Here is a 16,494-nt window from a genome sequence, read left to right on the forward strand (position 1 = left end):
GGATTATATATCCTGCCTGGTCTGGGAACACCGTGGGATCCCCCAGAAGATGTCGAAGAGTGTTGCTGTCCATCTGCCCCCCAGAGATTGAATATCCTAAATAAGACACATTTTTAAGCTTTAAAAAAGCTTTTTAAACATGTAAAAACATGTAAAACTAACAGAAACATGAAGGCTGAGTCCAGGCACCATTTCCCACATGTCTCTCCCCCACTCTCATCCCTGTTTCTGATTCTATCCTCTGTCCTCCTCTATCAATAAAAGCATGAAAAGCTCAGAGATATATCTTTAAAACAACGTTAATGCTTCTATCCATGAATTTGCATGACAGAGTTGGCTTTGGTGGACTGGTAGTCACTGCTAAGTCAGACAAGAGTTCTTGAACACCTGAGCGTACCTTTCTCATCCTGTTTGTAGGAGTTCCATCTCTCTGCCATTGAGCTGAGAATCATCCAGGAGATTGAACTACGTATCATGCAGATTACCTACACTGAAATAGTGACTGAAGATGGAGAAACAGTCGTGACTGCTGCCCCCACTGGGGCCCAGCAGCCTGCCTTTGACACGCCTGTCAAAAACTACAGAATCATGGAGGGAATGGGAGTGACTTTCCACTGCAAGATGGCTGGAGCTCCACTCCCCAAGGTACAGACGTCTGAGGTTTAGCTTCTGTCATTCTGGTTTGTGTTGTTAAGCTGAGACGCCTCTGTCAAAGTCTCCACAGTGGTCATATGCTGATGTTTTGTCTTTGAAACCAGATTGCCTGGTTCAAAGATGGCCAGCGCATTAGGCCCAGCGACCGCTATCACATGGAGGTTCTTCAGGATGGACGAGCCAGCCTGCGTCTGCCTGTGGTTGGACCAGAGGATGAAGGCGTGTACACCGCCTTTGCCTCAAACATGACAGGAAATGCTGTCAGCTCTGGAAAACTCTACATCGAGCCATCCGCAGCTGGAGCGCCTCAGAGATACACGCCACAGCCGGCGGTGCAGAGAATCAGGTAAGATTTCTGTCAAAGGGGGGAGGAGGAGAGAGTGAGAACTCAGAAGAACTGTGGAATCTTAGTAAGACTGACCTACCCTGTCCTCAGGTCCACATCTCCTCGTTCTCTGAGCCGCTCTCCTGGACGTTCTCCCAGCCGTTCTCCTGGACGTTCTCCTGCCAGGAGGCTTGATGAGACAGACGAGGCTCAGCTGGAGAGACTCTACAAGCCTGTGTTTGTCATGAAGCCTTCTTCATGTAAATGCTCTGAGGGGCAAACTGCCAGATTTGACTTAAAGGTTGTCGGCAGACCCATGCCGGACACATACTGGTTCCACAACGGTGAGTTGAACAGATCTATCTCATTGCTATCTTCGATGATTGCTGGTCTTCTAAAATCAAATCTTTTTGTTGCCTTCTCAGGACAACAAGTCGTTAGCGACTACACCCACAAGATAGTGGTGAAAGAGGATGGTACCCAGTCTCTGATCATCGTCCCAGCCATGCCTGAGGACTCTGGAGAGTGGACCGTCGTGGCCCAGAACAGAGCTGGACGTTCATCCATCTCTGTCACTCTCACGGTCGATGGTAAGATTGACATTACTGAGACCGAACTTCTTTAAAAGGCTTCCTCTGTACATCTGATGGCGTACGGTTCTTAAAACTGTTTTTTCTTCTTCTACTTCAGCCAAAGAAACCTTGGTGCGCCCCCAGTTCACTGAGAAGCTGAGGAATATCAGTGTCAAACAGGGTACTCTGGTTGAGCTGGCTGTCAAAGCCATTGGAAACCCCCTACCTGACATCGTCTGGCTGAAGAACAGCGACATTATCACCCCACACAAGCACCCAAACATCAGGTAGGACCTCCTGAACTTTCATGTGAAATATCTGACCTTCTTCTAATGAACCAATCAGTGAGCTAGGGCCCCCTTTCACTGCCCTTCCAAACATTCTTTGTGATTAAAAAAAGGTATTTTAATGCATCTTATCCTCGTTTTAGGGTTGACGGAACAAGAGGAGAGGCCAAATTCCAGATTCCCTCTGCAACCGGCTCAGACAGCGCCTGGTACACCGCTACAGCCATCAACAGGGCTGGCAGAGACACCACTCGCTGCAGAGTCAATGTGGAGGTGGATTACGTAGAACCTGAACCAGAGAGGAAGCTCATCATTCCCAAAGGAACCTACAAAGCCAAGGAGATCGCCCCTCCAGAGGTGGAGCCTCTACATCTACGATACGGTCAAGAGCAGTGGGAGGAGGGCGACCTTTACGACAAAGAGAAGCAGCAGAAACCTCAGTTCAAGAAGAAGCTGACCTCTGTCCGCATGAAGCGCTTTGGTCCAGCCCACTTTGAGTGCAGACTGACTCCCATTGGTGACCCCACCATGGTGGTAGAGTGGCTGCATGACGGTAAACCCCTGGCAGCTGCTAACAGACTGCGCATGGTCAATGAATTTGGATACTGCAGTCTTGACTATGAGGTTGCTTACCCTAGAGACAGCGGTGTCATCACCTGTAGAGCCACAAACAAGTTCGGAGTCGACCAGACCTCGGCCACTCTTGTCGTCAAGGACGAGAAGGGCCTTGTTGAGGAATCCCAACTTCCTGAAGGCAGGAAGGGAGCCCACCGTATCGATGAGATGGAACGCTTGGCTCATGAGGGAGGACCCTCTGGAGTCACAGCCGAAGAGGAGACAGAGAAAACCAAGCCTGAGATTGTCCTTCTTCCTGAACCAGTCAATGTTATGGAGGGAGACACAGCTAGATTCCGCTGCAGAGTAACCGGTTATCCAGCCCCCAAGGTGAACTGGTACCTCAACGGACAACTTATCCGCAAGAGCAAGAGATACAGACTCCGCTATGATGGCATCTATTATCTTGAGATCACCGAAATCAAGTCCTATGACTCCGGAGAGGTCAAAGTGGTGGCTGACAACATCGTTGGTTCAACAGAGCACACTGTGAAGCTCGAGATTGGGCAGAAAGAGGATTTCAGGACACATTTGCGCCGTGCAGCTGATGGGAAGCTAATAGAGGCCGCACCTGAACCTGGAAGAACTCCATTTGAGGTGGTGAAGGCTGAGGCAGTCACCGAAGAGTCCCAGCTCAAAGAAGTGGTCAAACTGAAGAAGGCTCAAAGAATTATCCATGAGAAGGCCACAGAGGAGACTGAGGAGCTGAGGAGCAAGTTCAAGCGCAGGACTGAGGAAGGCTACTATGAATCCATCACTGCAGTGGAGCTCAAGGCACGCAAGAGGGACGACTCCTACGAGGACCTCCTGAGGAAAACCAAGGAGGAGCTGGCTCACCGTGTCAAGGAGAAAGAGGAGGCTGAGAAAAAGAAGGAAGAAGAACGTCGCAAAGTTACAGCTAAAGCTCTAAAACCAGAGAGAGTCAAGCTCTCAGCCAGCATGGAAGCTCCAAAGATCCTGGAGCGCATCACCAGCCAGACCGTCTCTCAGGGCGATGAGGTCAAGTTCAGAGTCCGTGTTGTTGGTAGACCAGAACCTGAGTGCCAGTGGTTCAAGAACGGTGTTCAGCTGGAGAAGTCTGACCGCATCAGCTGGTTCTGGCCTGAAGATCACGTGTGCGAGCTGGTGATCAGAGATGTCAGAGCGGAGGATTCTGCTAGCATCATGGTTAAAGCTACCAGCAAGGCTGGAGAGACTTCCAGCCACGCCTTCCTGCTGGTGCAAGGTAGCAGACTGGACGTTATCCACTTATTTCTGCAGTGTAAGAGTTTGTGTTTCTAACAGAGGGCGCTCTTTTTACAGGAAAGCAAGTCATCACCTTCACACAGAAGCTGGAGGATGTCAACGCCAAAGAGAAGGACACCATGGCTACCTTTGAGTGTGAAACCAACGAGCCGTTCGTCAAGGTCAAATGGCTGAAAGATAACACGGAAATTTACTCCGGGGACAAGTACAGGATGCACTCGGACAGGAAGGTTCACTTCCTGTCAGTGCTGATGATCGACATGAGGGACGATGCAGAATACACCTGCATGGTTATCGACGATGATGTCAGAACGACCGCCAAGCTCAGTGTTGAAGGTGGGTGAAAGGACAACTGCTGATCGATACCTGCAGGTCCATGTGGAATCTAGATGTGAGGGACCTGACAGTGCTAGGACCCTCATCTACCGTCAGATAGCGATTTAGTTTCTCATCAGCCTCCAGGGATCATGTTCTAGTGTTCACACCAGTCTTGGCCCGTTACATCATCCAGATCAGAGGTGCTCAAATGGTGTACCAAGGCCCACTAGTGAGCCTTAAGGCTAGTCCAGGTGTGCCGTGGGAATTTTTACCATACATTATTACTACAATCTGGACCCCTGAAAACCACAGAGAGTGGGACCTCCCCAGTTGTGATTTATTGACGATATCAGTGTATGTGTGTTGGATCAGTAGCATTGGTGCTAGCATCCTGGCTAACAGTTCCCTCACTAAGAGCTGAAAAGCATGGCAGGCTGTTATTGGGTTGAAATTGGTGTTGAAATGATTATTTGTGCTATTTTTAACCAAGTTAACCTATTTTTCTACCTATTTTTGCCACTTCTTTTGACAACTTAAACAATTTTGCTGGGGTTTTTTTGTTTTGCATTTTGACCACTTTATTATTCTACTTTTGACCCATTTTGCCACATTTTGGGGGCTTTTTGTCACATTTAACCCATTTTTACCACCTTTTTGTAACTTTAACCCCTTTTTTGCTACTTTCCTTCCACTTGTGATCTATTTTGCCAATTTTTGCCCACTTTTGCCTTTGTTTGACCACTTTTTTGCTCTTTTTATCACTTTTAACCCATTTTTACCACCTTTTTAAAACATTTAACCCTTTTAGACCACTTGTAGCCCATTTCTGCCACTATTTTGACACTTTCAACAAGTTTTTGCCAATTTCAACCCATTGTTTGCCCTCTTTTTGTTTTATTTTTTTTCTCCAATTTTTGCCCATTTCTGACTTTGTTTTGCCCACTTTTGCCATCTCCATGATCCCCCAGTTGTCTGGGCCCCAGAAAGCTCTCCCCTTTATCCCCACCTTGACTGTAGCATTATTTTAAAATTCTGTTTTGTATCAATTTAAATATGGTGTGCCTCGAGATTTTGGCTCAACCTCAGGTGCGCCTTGGGCGGGAAAAGTTTGAAAACCACTGATCTAGAAGCTGTAGGGTACTACCAAAGGCTCACATTTATTTCTGCCACAGCAGATCTGACTGGTCACCAGCCATCCGAGGTAGACACGATAAATGCTCATGTTTGACATCCACCTGGTGTGAAGAATAACAAATGAACTACCCATAATCCTCCAGTCTTAAAGCAACAGCTCTGATTTGTGGAGTATGTTCTTATTGTGGAAATGTTTACCAACTTCACAGACTTTGGCTATCAACTGTCAATGACGACTGAATGAAGCGTGCTACTCCACCATTTGCAGTGAATTATGGGAACTGCAATGGATTGTGGGCTGTGTAGCTCCTTCACTCCTGGAAACAATAATGCCCACATGTTGTACCTTGGCCTTTCTTTTCCAATTCAATTTTTTTCACGTAGTTGAAGCGTCTCAGGTATCCAGGTAGCTGGTTGGTTTGGTTCTGGGGTAAAATATTGGTTTAAGGACTCTCTGAAATATCAGTGGGGATTTTAACAGGGAAATTTACGTCCAGAACCAGAGCCAAACCAAAAACGTGGGTAGTTACTGTTTAGCTCCATAGACAGTCTGTCCTGCCCACACATTGAGGTCAAAGGTCATAATACTGACTGGATCCCAGTGCTTTATAAAAATTCTTGTCCACAAATTCCCCATGGCAACCTTTGACGTGTACATTTTGGATATGAAACGCCTGCACAGCTTGAAATGTCAGCATCAGATGCCTGTAAATCATTTTATTATTTTCCATGGTCATGTCTCATTTGTACAAGAAGCACCAAACGTGCCGATGCTATGGTAGCAAACATGCATGGTCTGAACTGTGATTATGTTCACTTCAGTGAGGTTTTAGAAACAGAGAGAGAACCTGTTAGTGGCTCTGTGTGTTGTCTGATGACTGTTCTCACTCACATACCCCTGGTGCTTTGTTTCACCAGGAGCCCCGCTGGAGATCGTGAAGCAGCTGGAGAGCACAGAAGTACCTGAGACATACTCTGGAGAGTTCGAGTGTGTCGTGTCCCGTGAGGATGCTGAAGGAACCTGGTACTTTGGGGAGAACATGATCTCTCCCAGCGGTAAATACCTTATGACCTCCCGCCGTGGAAGACACACCCTCTCCGTGAAAGACGTCAAGAAGGAGGACCAGGGAAAATACACCTTCAAAGTGGGAGAGCTGAAGACAAGCGCCTCGCTGAAGATGAAATGTGAGTTTTAAAAGCGACCATGGCTAAATGCCCCAACACCAGAACAATGCCGAGGCCTTTTTGCCTGTTATAGTGGTCTGTGTGGCGGTCGCAGGGCCATAAAATCATGGCTACTCAGTGGTACCAACCAAGTATCATAACTGATGAGATGATGTTAGAAGCAACAGGGACGCTATCCTGGTGCTAATGCTAACATCCATTACTGGGTTTCAGTAGTTTGTCTGCTGGTTCTTGACATCATTCTTCTTCTTTCAGTCTGCTGGGGTTGTCCGTTAACGACACATTAAAGGCTGGGATGCTGTCAGAGCTATATCCCATCATTCTTCTTCTTTGTGATGGTTTCGTAAACACTTGTGGCAGATCAAAGAGAGAAGACAGAGAAAATCAAACATGCTAGACCTTCTATCAGTAGGTTGTGAAGACTCCCAGATGTGGTCTTGATTGTCAGTTACTATGACGCTCTATACGCCTGGTAAAACCATGGGTCTTCAGGGCAGACCTGTCCAGAATTCTTCCAGCTGCTGGGCTGGTTTACGATTGTGCTTAGAACATGTAGAACATCCTGGATATAGCAGGTTTTGTCCCAGTGTTCCTGACATATCTGGTCTGTTTCAGTGCGCCCGGTGACGCTCATGCAGCCTCTGGCCGACCTGACCGTCTGCGAGGGCGACATCGCTCAGATGGAGGTTAAGTTCTCCCAGGAGAACGTTGAGGGATCCTGGCAGAAGAACGGGCAGCCAATCACTGCTTCAAATCGTGTGCACATTGTTATCGACCGACAGATCCACAAACTCCTGATCGAAGACACCACCAAAGACGACTACGGGATGTACTCCTTTGTGGTTCCTGATCATGGCATCTCCACCACTGCTAAGCTGGTCGTCCAGAGTAAGACAACACACACTTCCTGTTTCTCCTAAAAGATCTATCGTGCTTTAACCAAACGTTACACATTTTATTTTGTGTTGCAGCAATCGGCATCCTGATCCCACTGAAGGACATCAGTGCTGTTGAGGGAACCAAAGCAGTCATGGAGACCAAGATCTCTGCTCAGGACATCAGCTCTGTCAAATGGTACCACAACGACCAGCTGCTGACGCCAAGCGACCGCATCCAGATGGTGGCCAAGGGAGCCAAGCAGCGTCTGGTCTTCAACAGGACGTTTGCCTCCGATGAGGGACACTACAAACTGGTTGTTGGCCGTGCAGACACGAGCTGCAGGCTTACTGTTCAGAGTAAGACATATGAGCAGGGACTGATTACTGCTTTCACTGCACTCTGCACTATCCCCACGTTTGGTTCTAGGTCTTGTAGGAATGGAGAGGTACTAGGACTACAGTTCTGCACACGGTGACTGATGACTAATCAGGGAACTAGCAGGGCCGTCCCATTTAGTAAGGGGGGTATTACACCATTTACACTTTGTAGGGGCACTGGAAAACAAGGGTAGGGGTAAATGCCACAAATGGGACTAACACATAGTCATGTCTTGATTGGATAAAGGTTAAACGACATGATGACCTTTGCCAGATTTACTCTTAAAGCCAAGAAAATGAAGGGGTCAGCACTAAAAACATTCCTCTTTGACAGTGAAAATGTCAGAGTCTGAATATGGGGGATGACCTGTTGGATATTTGCTTCTCTTGCACCTCCACAGCGGTCCAGATCGTGAAGCCGATGTCAGACAAGCAGTGCTCAGAGTCTGAGAACGTCACTTTCGAGGTCGAGGTTTCCCACCCTGGCATTGACCCTTTCTGGACCTTCAAAAGGCAGCCGCTGAAGGCCAGCGCCAAGTACAAGATGGAGTCCAAGAACAAGCGCCACACCCTGACGGTCATGAACGCCATGGTGGATGAAGAGGGCGAGTACATGTTCGCTGCTGGAGAGAAGATGAGCACTGCTATGCTCACAGTGACAGGTGAGCTACAATACTACACCGTTATACTGAGTCTCAGTGCCAGGCTCTGACTGATCATTGACTGTCGCTGGTCACCAGGTGGCGCTATCAAAAGGCCGCTGCGTGATTTGGTGGTGGCCGACTCCCAGACTTCCGTGCTGGAGTGTGAAGTTGCCAACCCCACCGCTGAGGGCCGATGGCTGAAAGACGGACAACCTGTGGACTTTAACGAGAACACGGTGAGCGAGGTGAACGGCGCCGTCAGACGCCTCGTCATCAACATCACCAAAGCCACCGACATCGGAGAGTACACCTACCAGGTGGCCACCTCCAAGACCACAGCCACCCTGAAAGTGGAGGGTAGGTCTAGCAAAGAGCTTGTTACCTTACATAACTGGTTCTCATCTGGTGTGGCGTCTGATCAGAGTCCAGATCTGGACTCCATTGACACCAGTGACCCCTGGATTAACCCCTCATTATTTCTCCACAGCCGTGAAGATCAAGAAGACCCTGAAGAACCTGAATGTGGTCCAGACTCAGGACGCCGTGTTCAGCCTGGAGCTGACCCACGAGGATGTGAGGGGAGCTCAGTGGATCAAGAACGGCGTGGAGATCCAGCCCAGCGATAAATATGAGATCACCATCGAAGGCACTGTCCACACCCTGACGATCAAGAACTGCACCACACAGGACGAGTCGGTCTACGCTTTTAAACTGGGCAAGCTGGGAGCAAACGCCAGGCTCAACGTTGAGAGTAAGCAACACCTGCGCAAATATTAGCAACACAAAACGTCAAACAACGGTGTGTCCAGAAATAAACCATTAAACAATGACATGTTCCCACAGCCATCAAGATCCTGAAGAAGCCCAAAGATGTGACCTCTCTGCTGGGAGCCACCGCCATGTTTGAGGTGGGTCTCTCTGAGGACGACATCCCTGTCAAATGGATGTTCAACAACACCGAGCTGAAGCCCAGTGAGCACTACAGGATGCTCTCTGAGAAGAAGACCCACAAACTGATCGTCCAGGACGTGGACAACAGCAAGGAGGGAGAGTACACGCTGATGGTGGGACACCTTAAATGCAGCGCTCGCCTCTCTGTTGAGTGTAAGTTTCTAACGTGACAGATTAAACTACATGAGACGTGAACCTTCTGTCACTGCGTTAACAAACACTTTCTAGAACAACGCTTCTCTACCAGAGATCCTCATATTGTCTGCTAGGACTGGCTGTACCAGAGAATCTTCAGATCTTTAACCAAGTTTTTGTTAAATTTCGAAGGTGCAGACACTGAGAGGAAATTTCTAAGAAGTTTTGAACATTTTTATTCACACTGAGAGGCCAAATCAGCCTCAGGTTGAGCCTACTGTATGTTTTTGACCTGACACTGCTTTTACCATGTAATTCAGAGGAAACATCATCTCCATAAAGGCAGCAGACACTTTTTAAATGGCACACAATGTTCTGACAAAAGTAGAGCAGTGGTTCCACCAGGACTGAGTCTAGAAAGTACGTATCAGTGAGCTTCCTCCTGTGATTTCCCCTCAGCCCTGCGCATCACCAGACCGCTGAAGAGCGTGGCAGTCCCAGAGACCAAGGAGGCGATGTTCGAGTGTGAAGTTTCTCACTTCAACGTGCCAACCACCTGGCTGAAAGACGGCGTGGAGATCGAGATGAGCGAGAAGTTCAGGATCGTCGTCCAGGGGAAAATCCACCAGCTGAAGATCATGAACACCAGCAGGGACGACTCTGCAGAGTACACCTTCGTCTGCGGGAACGACCGAGTGTCCGCTACGCTGACCGTTAACCGTACGTTGGTTTCCATCACTGTTTATTATTACCAGCTGAGATTTAGAACACATCCATCCAAGAAAAATCCAAATCTAACTCTTTTTTTACAGTTAGGTCCTTGATTTATAAATGAAATGAAGCCTGTGTCCTTATAACCACCGTTGATGTCATTGACTAAAACTAAGGGCCTTTTTTCCTTGACAAAAACTAGACTGAGACTAACATAAATAGATCTGTGACGACTAAAACTAGACTGAGACTAACAAAAATAGATCTGTGACGACTAAAACTAGACTGAGACTAACAAAAATAGATCTGTGACGACTAAAACTAGACTGAGACTAACAAAAATAGATCTGTGACGACTAAAACTAGACTAAGACTAACAAAAATAGATCTGTGATGACTAAAACTAGACTGAGACTAACAAAAGTAGATCTGTGATGACTAAACTAGACTAAGACTAACAAAAATAGATCTGTGACGACTAAAACTAGACTAAGACTAACAAAAATAGATCTGTGATGACTAAACTAGACTGAGACTAACAAAAATAGATCTGTGATGACTAAAACTAGACTAAGACTAACAAAAATAGATCTGTGATGACTAAAACTAGACTGAGACTAACATAAATAGATCTGTGACGACTAAAACTAGACTAAGACTAACATAAATAGATCTGTGATGACTAAAACTAGACTGAGACTAACAAAAATAGATCTGTGACGACTAAACTAGACTGAGACTAACAAAAATAGATCTGTGATGACTAAACTAGACTGAGACTAACAAAAATAGATCTGTGATGACTAAACTAGACTGAGACTAACAAAAATAGATCTGTGATGACTAAAACTAGACTGAGACTAACAAAAATAGATCTGTGATGACTAAACTAGACTGAGACTAACAAAAGTAGATCTGTGATGACTAAAACTAGACTGAGACTAACAAAAATAGATCTGTGACGACTAAAACTAGACTGAGACTAACAAAAATAGATCTGTGATGACTAAACTAGACTAAGACTAACAAAAATAGATCTGTGATGACTAAAACTAGACTGAGACTAACAAAAATAGATCTGTGATGACTAAAACTAGACTGAGACTAACAAAAATAGATCTGTGATGACTAAAACTAGACTGAGACTAACAAAAATAGATCTGTGATGACTAAAACTAGACTGAGACTAACAAAAATAGATCTGTGATGACTAAAACTAGACAGAGACTAACAAAAATAGATCTGTGATGACTAAAACTAGACTGAGACTAACAAAAATAGATCTGTGATGACTAAAACTAGACTGAGACTAACAAAAGTAGATCTGTGATGACTAAAACTAAGTTTAGTTTTCATCAAAATGACCTGGGGTGCAGGTGACTGATTGGTTAAGCACACCCTATGTACACACGTGGACAGAATTGTTGGTACCCCTCTGTTAATGAAAGAAAAACCCACAATGGTCACAGAAATAACTTGAATTTGACAAAAGTGATAATAAATAAAAATTCAATGAAAATTAACACATGAAAATCATACATTGCTTTTGAACTGTGCTGCAACAGAATTATTTTAAAAAACAAAATCATGAAACAGGCCTGGACAAAAATGATGGTACCCCTAGGAAAGATTGAAAATAATGTGACCATAGGGACATGTTCAACCAAACTCTGATTAGCATCACAGGTGTCTACAAACTTGTAATCAGTCAGTCGGCCTATTTAAAGGGTGACAAGTAGTCACTGTGCTGTTTGGTGACATGGTGTGTACCACACTAAACATGGCCCAGAGGAAGCCAAGGAGAGAGTTGTCTCAGGAGATTAGAAAGAAAATAATAGACAAGCATGTTAAAGGTAAAGGCTATAAGACCATCTCCAAGCAGCTTGATGTTCCTGTGACTACAGTTGACCATATTATTCAGAAATTTAAGATCCACAGGACTGCAGCCAACCTCCCTGGACGTGGCCGCAGGAGGAAAATTGATGACAAATTGAAGAGACGGATAATGAATCTCTCTGTCAGGATTAATCCAGCAGGATTTTAAAGGAGTGACAGAGACACAGTACAAAACAATTTCCCACATTCTATGAATTTTCACAATGAAGGCAAAAAAAAGGCATTGGGCCCAGTGTGCGAGGTCTAAAATAACAGAACCAGTGTGTAAAGAGACTGACTGAGACTTGGATTAAAAAAGGCTGCTGCTTGTAATTTTAATTTTTCCAAGTAAAATAAATCTTTTCCCACCCATGACCTTAACTGTTATACTCACTTTTCATCCTGATCAAACAGGAAAATATTACTTATAGTTTTTAAAAAGATGGATAAACTAGAATCACTGACAGTAGAGAGGGTTAAAGATGGATAAACTAGAATCACTGACAGCAGAGAGGGTTAAAGATGGATAAACTAGAATCACTGACAGCAGAGAGGGTTAAAGATGGATAAACTAGAATAACTGACAGTAGAGAGGGTTAAAGATGGATAAACTAGAATAACTGACAGTAGAGAGGGTTAAAGATGGATAAACTAGAATCACTGACAGTAGAGAGGGTTAAAGATGGATAAACTAGAATAACTGACAGTAGAGAGGGTTAAAGATGGATAAACTAGAATAACTGACAGTAGAGAGGGTTAAAGATGGATAAACTAGAATCACTGACAGCAGAGAGGGTTAAAGATGGATAAACTAGAATCACTGACAGCAGAGAGGGTTAAAGATGGATAAACTAGAATAACTGACAGTAGAGAGGGTTAAAGATGGATAAACTAGAATCACTGACAGTAGAGAGGGTTAAAGATGGATAAACTAGAATCACTGACAGCAGAGAGGGTTAAAGATGGATAAACTAGAATCACTGACAGCAGAGAGGGTTAAAGATGGATAAACTAGAATAACTGACAGTAGAGAGGGTTAAAGATGGATAAACTAGAATCACTGACAGTAGAGAGGGTTAAAGATGGATAAACTAGAATAACTGACAGTAGAGAGGGTTAAAGATGGATAAACTAGAATAACTGACAGCAGAGAGGGTTAAAGATGGATAAACTAGAATCACTGACAGCAGAGAGGGTTAAAGATGGATAAACTAGAATAACTGACAGCAGAGAGGGTTAAAGATGGATAAACTAGAATCACTGACAGTAGAGAGGGTTAAAGATGGATAAACTAGAATAACTGACAGTAGAGAGGGTTAAAGATGGATAAACTAGAATAACTGACAGCAGAGAGGGTTAAAGATGGATAAACTAGAATAACTGACAGCAGAGAGGGTTAAAGATGGATAAACTAGAATCACTGACAGCAGCTCCTATATTCTTTTTGCATCAAAGTGAATATTTGAAGAAAATCCCCCACAGTATTAGTCCTTAAACTACCACGGGCATTAGTGTGAAGTTTCAGACAAATCACCAAAAGTGTTCTGGACAGATTAGATAAGAAAGATAAGATAGATAAGACAACGCCGCGGCGGCGTGCAGACAACCAGAGAATATTATTCCTGCAGCCCCCGACCACTGCAGGCCTGCAGATAGACTCACAGTTACAGGTGATGTGCTGTTAAAGCATGAATGTTTTTGAGATGATGTTCTTTACATTAATCAGAAAATGAAAGGATCTCTGGCTTGATTTAAATGCTACAACGACTGATCAGAAACGTTCCATTTCCATGATAAAATTCAGATGTAGGTTTAGTTGAACTAACCGTCACCTTCATCCTCTACCAGCCATCCTCATCACCACCATGCTGGAGAACCTGAACGCTCAGGAGAAAGACACGGTCACCTTTGAGGTGAACGTCAACTACGAGGGAATCACGTACAAGTGGCTGAAGAACGGCGTGGAGATCCGGTCCACGGACAGATGCCAGGCTCGCTGCAGACAGCTGACTCACAGCCTCAGCATGTGGTTTGATCAGAGAGTAGAAGTAAAGAGGACCACGTAAAGCTCCAGATCACATTAGAGACCTTAAAGATGGGTCTGAGTATGTCTGCTAACCTGAAGCTCCATGATCACCAGCATGCTGTTAGGACCCCTAGAGTAACCCTACTGTCCTCAGGGTCCTCCAGGCTTTAGGGCAATCTTTTTTAAAATGCTTTTCTCTTTCATTCAGAGACTCCTTCAGACTATAGAGACGTTATTTGTTAGCGCACATGTTTGAGTTTGGCTCCATGTATTTCTTCCAGCTCGTGTTGTTGAGTTCACCAAACATCTTAAAGACCTGAAGATCACGGAGAAAAAGAGAGCCACATTTGAGTGTGAAGTTTCTGAGCCTAACATCCAGGTGATGTGGATGAAGGACGGCCAGGAGCTGGAGATGTCTGACAGGTACGTGACTCATATGTCACCTTAGACATCAGAGAACAACGACAGGCCCCGTAAACTCTTCTTTCTCCTGCAGGTATAAGATGACCTCAGATAAATTTGTGCACCGCCTGGTTCTGCCGTCCGTTCGCCTGTCTGATGCTGGAGAATACACCGCCGTCGCCGGGTCCAGCATGTCTGTTGGCCATCTGGGAGTTGAGGGGCGGGACGTGAAAATCTCAGAGCCAGTCAGCAGAGACATCACAGTGAGTTTGACTGATAGAAATATGAGAGCAGAGACGTTTTTACGGGTGGTTCAGACGTGAAGATGCTCCGGCGTTCCAGCCGTTCTTAAATCTACTCGTGTTTCTGCAGGTCGTCGAGAAACAGAGAGCGACCTTTGAGTTCGAGGTGAACGAGGACGACGTGGAGGGTCACTGGATGAGGAATGGCGTGGAGATCCAGTTCTCGATGGAGGAGAGGTTCAACTACGCCACAATCAGGAAGCTGCACCGCCTCACCATCTCTGAGACGTACAGGAGCGACGCCGGCGAGTACACCTTCTTAGCTGGCAAGAACAGGAGCACCATGCACCTCCACGTTAGATGTAAGCAACCCCAAACATCAACAACAAATCAGTTCACTTCTGCAGATCAGACACTGAAGCCACATTTTCACAGAGTCAGTATTGGTGCAAGACTCAGGAGCATATTTTAACATTCTGACCTGTCTAAACCTGTCTCCTGGTTCTTAGATTTCTAATCTCTAATCTTTAGCTGATGATCTTCTAAATCCATCCTCCTCTCATTCAGGCTGGTTCTGCTTCACTAGCTGACTTTCCATCACTCTTAGAAATGCTCAAAATCTAAATAGGGCAGTTAAAAACTGGTTATGGAAACACCTGAATTTTCAAAAAACCTCTTTGATATCGCTGAAAAGTTTTTACCCTCCCATGAGGAGGTTTTCGATATAGAAATATATCCCAAAAGTGTAATGGAAACACTTTTTCTGTATTTACGAGTGACGTACGGTGTCACATGACCAGCCAATCCGAGACAACATGGTGCGGTACATGAGGACAGAAGAGGAGACGAGACTTTTCTTAACATCAAACTTTAACCCTTATACGTGGCTTTTTCCACACATACAGACTTTTCCTCTGAACTATCATCCATTTCCTTCGTCTTTTGTTCAAAATTATCATGGCGACCGCGGTACATGTAATCAGAACCGTATGAACACGCCACAGGTTTGAACGTCCAGCTTCCCTGCAGCGGGAATGTGAGATGAGATTTCACAAGAATTGGAAGGCTCATGCCCACAACTCCCTTCAATGAAAACACATTCAGAGCGTGACTGTACTTAGTCGAAATTTAAAAAACATTACTTTTATTTTGTGAAAACTATAATGGAAATGCAGCTTTTGTCAAATTGACTCTAATTTTTGTCTGTGGCGTACAGAACTTTCTCTGAGCTCTAACCTGATTGGTCCATCCTCTACCTGTTTCCTATTGGTCGGTTTGTCAGCAGAAATACGTTAAGAGCTCAGAGAAAGTTTCGTACGCCACAGACGAGGATGGATTTGGGAGATCTGATCATCAGATAAAGATTAGGGATCAGTCAGACGTTTAGAGCTCAGAGAAATCTAAGAACCAGGAGGCAGGTCAGAGACCAAAGACAGGTCTGAATGGAAAGACTGCTGAAAACTATGAGACTGAAATCAAGAAGTCAGGATGTAAAAAACACTGAAATACACTCCTCAGTTATCAACAGCAAAGACTCCTTACATTTGATTTCTGCTCTTTGCATTCTACAAACATCCTGTCGTATCTCCTGAGATCCTGAGCTCCATCTCTCCTGTCTCCAGTGCCGGAGCCTCCTCAGATCGTCCGCCACATGGAGCCCCAGACCGCCACATCCGGCAGGTCGGTGCGTTTCTCTGTGCAGGTCGGCGGTATCCCACAGCCTCAGGTGTCCTGGTACAAAGACTCCCAGGCTCTGGCCACCAGCTACAAGTGCAAGTTCCTCCATGACGAAGACGAGCACACGCTGATGCTGCTGGAGGTCTTCCCTGAGGACGCCGCCGTCTACAGCTGCGAAGCCAAGAACGACTACGGAGAGGCGACAAGCTCTGCCCCTCTCACTGTGGAAGGTACGAGAAG

At 45.4% G+C, this 16,494-nt stretch overlaps 1 protein-coding gene across 1 annotated transcript in view; it reads left to right on the forward strand.

Annotated features, from left to right (window-relative positions):
- LOC121522553 (titin-like) overlaps positions 1-16,494 on the forward strand; it is an 86,925-nt gene that overhangs the window by 19,406 nt on the left and 51,025 nt on the right. Inside the window, 20 exon segments of the mRNA XM_041807086.1 lie at positions 418-645; positions 759-1,000; positions 1,091-1,323; positions 1,405-1,569; positions 1,670-1,838; positions 1,982-3,678; positions 3,756-4,034; positions 6,069-6,335; positions 6,951-7,223; positions 7,307-7,570; positions 7,993-8,253; positions 8,332-8,592; positions 8,723-8,986; positions 9,079-9,339; positions 9,781-10,041; positions 13,756-13,929; positions 14,098-14,356; positions 14,430-14,598; positions 14,708-14,939; positions 16,200-16,484. Of these exon segments, the coding sequence (XP_041663020.1) occupies positions 418-645; positions 759-1,000; positions 1,091-1,323; positions 1,405-1,569; positions 1,670-1,838; positions 1,982-3,678; positions 3,756-4,034; positions 6,069-6,335; positions 6,951-7,223; positions 7,307-7,570; positions 7,993-8,253; positions 8,332-8,592; positions 8,723-8,986; positions 9,079-9,339; positions 9,781-10,041; positions 13,756-13,929; positions 14,098-14,356; positions 14,430-14,598; positions 14,708-14,939; positions 16,200-16,484 (6,244 nt within the window).

The sequence above is a fragment of the Cheilinus undulatus genome, linkage group 15 (assembly GCF_018320785.1).
Source record: "Cheilinus undulatus linkage group 15, ASM1832078v1, whole genome shotgun sequence".
NCBI classification, from domain to species: Eukaryota; Metazoa; Chordata; class Actinopteri; order Labriformes; family Labridae; genus Cheilinus; species Cheilinus undulatus.